The sequence below is a fragment of the Acartia tonsa genome, chromosome 10 (assembly GCF_053477335.1).
Source record: "Acartia tonsa isolate MP-2025a chromosome 10, ASM5347733v1, whole genome shotgun sequence".
Taxonomy (NCBI): domain Eukaryota; kingdom Metazoa; phylum Arthropoda; class Copepoda; order Calanoida; family Acartiidae; genus Acartia; species Acartia tonsa.
Window position 1 is genome coordinate 34,842,237 of NC_137269.1, and position 9,175 is coordinate 34,851,411.

The 9,175-nt window shown below is 33.3% G+C and overlaps 1 protein-coding gene across 1 annotated transcript; it reads right to left on the minus strand.

Annotated features, from left to right (window-relative positions):
• Nucleotides 1-8,034: 8,034 nt before the first annotated feature.
• Nucleotides 8,035-8,839, minus strand: LOC145329967 (uncharacterized). The gene is made up of 2 exons (XM_080174468.1): nucleotides 8,795-8,839; nucleotides 8,035-8,214 (listed from the first exon to the last, which is right to left on the minus strand). The coding sequence occupies exons 1-2, from the start codon at nucleotides 8,822-8,824 to the stop codon at nucleotides 8,056-8,058; spliced, it is 189 nt and encodes a 62-aa protein (XP_080030594.1). The 5' UTR covers nucleotides 8,825-8,839; the 3' UTR covers nucleotides 8,035-8,055.
• Nucleotides 8,840-9,175: the final 336 nt, after the last annotated feature.

A 9,175-nucleotide genomic window follows, 5' to 3' on the forward strand; every position in this document is an offset into this window, starting at 1 on the left:
TAAAAGCGAAGATTATAAATGAAACAATATCAATAAAAGATTAAAAGGAAACGACAAACAGATATAAAAAAACAGACAAAAATTAGTAAAAAAGTATCTCTATAACTTTAAATGTTAAACTGCTGTTTTAGGTATTTTAAGAAACAATAAGACAAAAGTAGGATGTATGCTGTTAATTTGTTAAAATCGATTTATGAAAATGTATCCTACGATAAAAGCCCCCTAGATAAATACTACCCCCACCCCTTGAAAAATTTACTTTTACTCCTAAAATTATAACAAAAGATGTTGACCTCCCCCTCCAAGGGATGGCCTTAGAGGCTATGGGGGCAGTCGCTAGTTTACCATTAAAGTACATTTATATATTTAATTAACTGCATATGTTTGTATATATAAAAAGTTTGGATACTAAAATGTATGCCTACACACTAGAGTTGAATTATATCACTAACCCACTTTACTTTGTGTATTTTCTGTATGCTATTACATAAAAGGACTGCACTCTCTTAAATATTTTTGTTAAAAATATTTCAACTACTAAATTATACCTAATGTATATTAATCATTTGCAAGTGATTTATAGCAAAACCTAAATAATTGTGTTCAGTAGAAGAATAGTTATTTATCGCATCTTATTAAAGACATCTATCCACCAATAGTAAAATGTAAGAAAATTTTAAGATTGATTCCAGTTTTATAAGCCCCAAGATACAGAAGGCATTAATCGATTTTGAAGCTATACTGGAAAATATTTTATACGAAAGTACAGTTCACTGTATTCAAAATTTCTTATACATAATATTTTATTTTTCATTTTGTAACTCATTGAATTTTTCGGGATAAGATGTCTATTTGCTCATAAATCAAAGGCACATCATACTAAAGATATTAAAAAACAATTATGTAAAACTCTTAAAATATTTAAAACATAAATTTTTTAAAAAAAATTTAGGTCACAATTCACAATTACTTATCTAATACTCATTTATTTATCTAACTAATGGCTACGCCCCTTGAGGCCTCTAGGGGCCCTAATGAGGAAGTCGTTTAATTCGATAACCCAATTTTTATTTTAGATCTAAAAAGAAAAAGTTAAAAAAAATTAATTTAGTTTTAAAAAAATTCATTTTTTAAGGGGGGGGGGATAATTTTTTTTCCAGGGGCCGATTTCTCTTGCGGGGGTGGTGATACTCTACCTCTAAATAGTTATAAACTTTCCCAGGAAATATGAGAAGCTACACTGTAAAGGAGAACTGTACTGGTTCAGTTGTCAGACAGATCCTTCGGTACAGACAATTGAATTAAATTTTAATAAACTAACTAATAAAATATTGACATAAATTTTCTTAAAGTGATAAAATGTACTGTCCTTTTTAAGGAAAGTCACCTATACGTCGCCGCCGCTTTTATTTAGTTTTTTTTGCTAAGTTAAATTTTTAAGTGGAGCTTGGCTACTCCTATATAGACTTTTTAGATAATATATTAGTTGTATTATATAGTCTCTACGATATATAGTATAGATGTGTATACAGATAACTACCTCCTCCCTTTTCCAATGACTATTTTCGTCTACTAGCAAATTGTTTTCTGCTACTTGGCTGTGTTAATATTCCTGAAAACCATTGGTTAATTTGCACAAGGTCATTTCGATAAAGAAATACAGTTATCTACCCCCTTCTAGTGTTTTACTTTAATCAGGACTCTTAAGGGGTAAGAGTTGTGACCCCAATTATGAATAACAAAAATACCCCGTCTTTAGATTGGAAACTAATTGGTTGTACAACCCAATCATGATTTAATTAAAGTCTTCAAAGTTTAGTCCAATGAAAGAGAACTTGTTATAAAACTTTTAAATAAAATAACATAAAATTTACAGTTATATTCTTTAAAAATTATTCTACGTCTGTTATCGCAACGCTGCTTATAGACATTAATTTTCTTGTCAATATGCTGCTTAGCAACCTAAAAATTGCGTGAATTTGAGCACCTACTAGAATTAAGCAAGGAAAACATGTGATATAAGGATAAGTATGTGGAAAGTAATTTTGTGCATACTTTCATTTTTAGTAAATAATTAGTAATTTTTTAGTAATTAAACAAGGATAATTATGTCCATTTCAATCGAAGATACAAATATAAATTTGTAGAATAAATTTTAAAAAGGTAATTGTTGGAGGACGGGGGGCTAGTTTCCCTCCCTCCCCTATGTTTAATCCTTGTGGTAGGGAAAGGGAGAGATTTTAGGACTACCTAGTTCACAATACCTATATAATCTAACCTAACCTCGTCTAAAGCAATAAACAAACAAATGAAGAACTACCCCTTCCCTTACTTAATTTTTTTTCTCAAAACAGGTGTTTTGGGTTGGGGGTGTTTCTGTGCCCAACTAAGCACTTTCAAGAAAATTGCCCAAATTTATCATATTTGTAAAGTTTTCAGTATATTTTCTTTTCCTTTGCCCCTAAATAGTTGCAGCGCAAAAACAAAACAAAACATGTTTAACATGAAATGCAATTCTCGTTATATATAAAACGTACTTTATTCAAAATCACTCATCTTTGCAAAAAGTAATCCCGTTTTCACCATACTGGAAACTCTGAAGGTCCTACTTAATGAGTATAATGAGATACTTTAGTTCTTATTGCTGCTATGTCATTAATAGTAAAGTCCGGAGTAATGTTTAGAACATACTAATCACTTGCATTAAGTTTACGAGCGGCCGCGCCCCTAGATTTAAAGTCACTGTAAAAGTAAGGATGGGCAGAAAGAAATTGCCTAAAATCACCACAAGAACTAAATCTAGAAATGAAATGGCATTAAACCAACCCAGGACCTATGAGAATCTTCACTAAATTGGAGAACTCAAGCAGTTTAATAGTTATCAAAATCTTTGACTACAGTCAAAAAACTCTACTATACTTTATATGATAGGATATCACTTGTCTATAAAGGAAAAATAATCCATAATTTATTTTTAAGGTTTTATATCTATGCTTTTAAAAATTTACAACAATGCATTCTCGAATTAAAGTTTTGCCCCTAAAATGAATCAATCAAATGCAATCTTGTTAAAAAACATCTAATAATATGCTGGGGTTTAGGCAAAGAGACATGTGATTGGTTCATTTAGCGAGAAATTTTATAATTGCTGATTCATATCCATTAGTTGCATATCGGTTCTTATATGATTTAATCAAAACTATCAAATTATTTGTCTAACTAATAACAGTTGAATCAAAAAAATTCATATAACATAGACACAAACAAATGGATATTTTTTTCAGTAATTTCAATAAATGCATTTTTTCATACTTGTTATTACAAGGCAGTACATAAATTCAAAAGTTTTATTTAAAAAAGATAAAAATTATTTATTTTGTTCTTATCTTTTATTTATAATTAGGCCAAATTAAAAATACTTCTTGATAAAATAAAATTAGGTTTTGTATGTATGTCATTGGTATGCAATGCAATTACAAGATAAAAGAATTATTATGAAACTCTTAATGGCAATTTTATTTTAGGAAGAGGGGGGGGGGGAGGGGGGAGGATGGTTAAGATCCAAAAATAAATTCATCTCTGCTGCTCTCCAGTCCAAAGAAAATCCTACATTTTCTATATAAATTATGAATACCCACACTTAGGCTTGGTTTCATGTTCCTAACTAGCTTAGTTGACCATGTATAGTTTCATGCTTCCAACTAGTTAGGTGTTGAACATGTATAGATTCATGCTCCTAACTAAATTGATTGGTATTTTGTTGACACTGATTGGTTTCACGCTTCCAACTAAATTAGTTGATGATGTATGGTTTCATTAGTTTACAATGTTTGATTTCATGCTCCTAATTGAATTAGTTTACCTTAATTGGTTTCGAGCTCCCAACTAAAACAATTTACTTTAATTTTTTTCACGCTCCTAACTAAATTAGTTGACCATGTTTGACAACAACAAGTTGATATCTTTTTAATCTTGCTCCCACTAACTGGAATGTATATTCCTCGATTTCAAATTATTTCAGAATATTCTGCGTTATGTGTAACTAGCGGCTTCGCCCCATACAGGCCTCTAGTGGCACTCGAGGAGGGTGGGAGTTAAATCCCAAAACCCATTCTTTATTTTAGATTTAGTAGACAGACAAATAGACATCAGGTTACTTCATGATAAAGATAAACAAATTCTCTAATTCACTGGCTTTAGAACTTTTACCAAAACTTGTACTTACTAGCATTGTCCAATTATTTATCCACAGACGGATTAATTAAAAGGACTCTCCACAGAAAAATCAACTTTGGATTTTTGAAAATCTAACCTGAAATTATTATTCTCTGTTCAATTTTAAGCATTTTTTGTTTTTGTGGCATCGCGATCGAAGCCCTTTGAAATTTTTTACCTCCTTTAAGTGAATCCTCCCGCCATTCAATTTGTGCTGCTTTAGTGATTTTTAGCTTCTATGTTGCCGCATTCATCGCCCTTCTCCGCCGCTACTCCGCTATTCATTGCTGTATGTCGCGGTTCAATACATGCTCCCCTCTCCCTTGTTCAGAAATTAAATGGAGGCTGGGGGTGTTGTGTATAGCGACGTACGCAATGTATAGCGGAGTAGCGGCGGAGAAGGGCGATGAATGCGGCAACTGCGGCAAAAGATTGTCATATTTGGCGGAGGCGAACACAAAATGGAGGCGGCAGGATTGTCCAGTCAAGGAAGAGGATAAATCGTAGAGCGGCCGGTTGCAATTGAGCAAATGTTCTTTACGGCAAACATATATTGAGTGGAGGAAAGTGTAGTATATATTATTATAGCGGCAGTACAAATAGGCGGCGGACAAAATTTTCAAAGGGCTTCGATCGCGATGCCACAAAAACAAAAAATGCCTAAAATTGAACAGAGAATAATAGTTTCAGGTTAGATTTTCAAAAATCCAAAGTTGATTTTTCTGTGGAGAGTCCTTTTAAGATTATCATGAATGGGAATGTACATCAATTTATCGGTCTTTGCCTCATCCCCAACGATCCCTGATTTAGCGGGAAGATTTATTTATTGTCCATTGTTCTATCCTTGTCAATATCTGTCTTTATTCCTACGTTACTAATCAAGAAACTAGAATTTTAGTGAAAATTAGAGTGTGCAATATTTTCCGCAAAAAGAAAAAAAAGCGTGAATAAAGAAGAATGGGTGTCAATTATGATTATAATTAATCCAAGGTAAAAGAGCAATTTCAGATGTTGCAATAAATTGCGGTTCAAACCGCGACGGTGGCTCAACACGTAGCACATCCGTTGAGGAGGTGATGGTTTCAAATTTCTGCTCAACTCAAATAGTACGGGAGATGCCTTGGCCATAACAGGCGCAATTCATTACTATGCAGAGGTAGGACTTTCAGACAAGGGTCGTGGAATCAAAGAGTTTATTAAAAAAAATGGCGGTTCTTGGAATTTGATAATGTGCAGAAGTAAATGGACACCAATTTTGTACATAATTTGGATTATTTTCTAAATGTTTTAGAATATTTATACTTTTATAACAAAAATTGTTAAAAAATCAATTTTTAGATATGTGGAACTATGGAACAATGAATAAACTTTCAGAGAAGCTTATATAATAAATATAAAGAAAATTAAGAGGTTTGTTTTAGTATGGTGACATAATTTTAGATAAAGTATTGGATTTAATAACAATGGAAGAAGTTACAAGTAAAAATTATAGTTGGAATCCTGTAGAATTCTCTCTTAAATTTGAAATTAGGAAGGTCTATCTTCCCCCTCTTTAACTCTCCTGACTAAATGGTGTGTGTGCGCAATTGGGTGTATCTTTACGTCTGTCCGATTGTTTAGAATATTAGTTAACTAGCGGCTTTGCCCCTAGCCTCTGGGGTTTTTGCCCCAAGAGATGATAAAAAAGTTAAGGTGAAATTTGTAAAAAAAATCTAAAATAAGAATATCTCCTACAAAAAAAGGACCAAGGATATTTCCTTAAAAAAAAAATAAAAAATGGGGGGAATTTTTTGGTTTTTGGGGGGGTTGGGGGTGTCCCATCCCCCCAAGAAAATAGCCGAAAAACACAACAGGACCAGAAGGTATATTCCCTGACGAGTAGAATCTGAGCAGTTCAGTGGTTACCGAGATCTTAAGCTTCAGACGGACGGACAGACGGACAGACATCAAGCTACTTTGTATTATAGATTATTGATGTAAAAATAAAATAGATAAATCGGCCAATTTGTTCGCTAAGATCTTGAAAACGGCAAAACCTATCATTCAATAATTTTAATGGAAGTTTTCGACACAAGCCCTTCCCCCTCCCATTAGTTTGTTAGACGAGGCCTCTAGAGGCAAAGGTTTCAGCTAATAATATCAAATATACTTGGCCAAATCCTATAATATTACTTCGGCTAGTCTTACATTTTCATTTATATCTATGTTGTAGAGTGCCAGTGTCTAAGAAAACTCTAACTAATAGGCTAGCTTATATTTATTTAAATGATTTAGCCTATTTGCAATATCCTATGGTAAGTTATTTTTAATAATAAAAAACTATTAATACACTGATTTAGAACATCTAAAGTTATGATGCTAAGTCCATCTATATTAATCCATTATTTCTAGAAAAACACGCCTCCACAAATTCATAGGACAAATATTCTGATGAAAAATTCGTCATACAGCCCAAAGTTGTTTATGTCAACTATATGTCGATGATTGCTACAACTTTAAATGTTAATGTTGACTTTATGGCTTTAAATAAAACAGTAATGGTTGACATATAATCGACATAGGCATGTTGACGAAATAGCCCAAATCCAATTAAATTTCTTAGGCTAATGTAACTTATAAGTAAGGGTTTCCTTAGATTTAAATACATTGACATATCTAAGATTATAACCACAATTTTTCCTAGAAATTTAAGATAGATTAAAATATTTGCATAAAGAGTTGAAAATATTGTAGGGACCTACAAGGACCTGCACTGTAAATGAAAACCCTTTAGGTCCAGCGATCTACAGTTATATCCAGACAGACAGGCACACAAATAAACAACAATTTTACAGGATCCGCAGGGTTAGCCCCCACCCCTCCCCCACAAGGGTTGGGCATATGAATAAAACACCTCCCTATTTTCAATAAATGTCAAAAAAAGGGGGGAGGGTCGGTTGGAGAGGGGGTTTTAGTGCACAAAAAGCACTTTGTGTGAAAGTACTAATATTTATTTTGACCAAAGAAAATAACTTCTTTCATCTTTGCTAGTGTATATCCCTGTATCTTAGGGAAATTTAATTGGTCAAGAGTCAAGAATCAAGATTTGTCCGTCAGTACAAGTTTTCAGTCCATGGTATTCTTACTCAAAGTTAATTTCATCAAAAGTTCGTGCTCATAACTAGAATGATTATTATCAGTAATAACGTAGCTATCCTTTTTTTAGACGAGTAAATGAGTAAATAACCCTTCTTCCTTTTATAAAAAACAATCTTTAAGAACTCAAGAGCCCTGTGGAGATTCCCTCCCAGGACAGAATTAATACCATAAAAAAACCTAGTTTTTACCACTTTTATGGTAAAATTTTACCAGCCTATACGATTTAAAAGGTGGTAAAATTTTACCGTAACCGTGGTAAAAACACTTTTTGTGGTATTTTCTCACGCTTTTTACCAGCGATTTTTACCACAATTATCGGTAAAATTTTACCAGATTTCCGGTAAAATATTACCATTTTAGGACGCAAATTTATACCAGATTTTGACCAATTTTTACCACTTTTTTGGTAAAATCTTACCGCAAATTTCTGTAAGATTTTACCGAAAAAGTGGTAAAACTGTTCAACACCTGGTAATATTTTTGCCCTAAATTGGTAAAATTTTACCGGAAATCAAATCAAATTGGTAAAAATTGACCAAAAATTGTGGTAAAATCGGGTGGTAAAAATCGTGAGAAAGTAGTAAAAAACAACTGACCCTAATTATAGAGAAGCTTCGTTTTTAAAAATAGAAAAAATTATAAAATTTTTTGTTGTATTTTTATATTTATTTAACTTGAACATAAAATAATAATTCTAATAAATCAGCAGCCGTTCTCAATGTCGCGCAGCTGAGGACCCTTGGGTGCGCCGCCAAACACACAAGTGTTCTTGATTCTACTGCTCTGGCCGAAAACTGTTGCGCAACCTCCTGGAATTGCTGGGCACCGGCCCCATTCCCTCGTATAACCATGATATTCAACCTGGAATAAAATTGCTCATTAGTTAATTAGATAATTACAGGGATATAAAGGGATAAGACAATGGCTGATAAATTGATGTTCATCTCTAATGATGATACACATCGTTACCCATTCTGTAGATTACAATAAGTGATTGAAATGTTAGGACACTCAACTTAATGAACCAACCAATAAAAAATCAATAAAAGTACCCAAGGTTGTTAGGCCAAAGAATAAGAAAATGTTATTTTAAAACTTTGGGGGCTAGTGTAATTTACAGCCCAATGTCCCATCCCTCCCTACTAAATATCTAATCTATAATACAAAGTAGAACTATGTCTGTCTGTCTGTCCGTCCGTCCCAAAGATAAAGCCTATACTCGCTGTTTACGCAAATGTGTCAGAACTTCCCCCCCCCCCCTTACTCTCACACCTAAAATTTTCTTTTGAAAGCAAAAATAAAAGTGTGTAGGTTCGACTCCCCCTCTCCCCCCTCATTCATTTCCTACAGGCATCTTGACACGTGGCAAAAAAATCAGCAAACTTATCTAACTAAACATCTTTGAAAACGCAGAACGAGAAAAAATAAAGGGAAAGCTTACCTGGAAAACATAAGCAGTAACAACATCCATGGCTAACAAGAACAGGCTGGGGCCATAGTACTCGGCTTTACTGAATATATGCTTCAAACTGTTGGGCAAACTTCCCTCCAACACGTGGCGTATGCAGTCGCTGAACGCGGGGTCCTAAGTTATGGAGGATTAAATGAAGGAAGGAAGTGGACTGTTTATTACACTAGTCCCCAAAGCTTTATTTTCTTCTTCGTTGCTTTAACAACTCTAGGGACTTTTATTGAATTTTGAATGGTTGATTAATCAAGTTAAGTGTCTAAAGCTTTCAACAACTAATTATACTCCACAGAAGGGGTAATTTTGTGTATCATCATTGCTGATGTACATCAATTTATCCGCCATTGTCTTGTC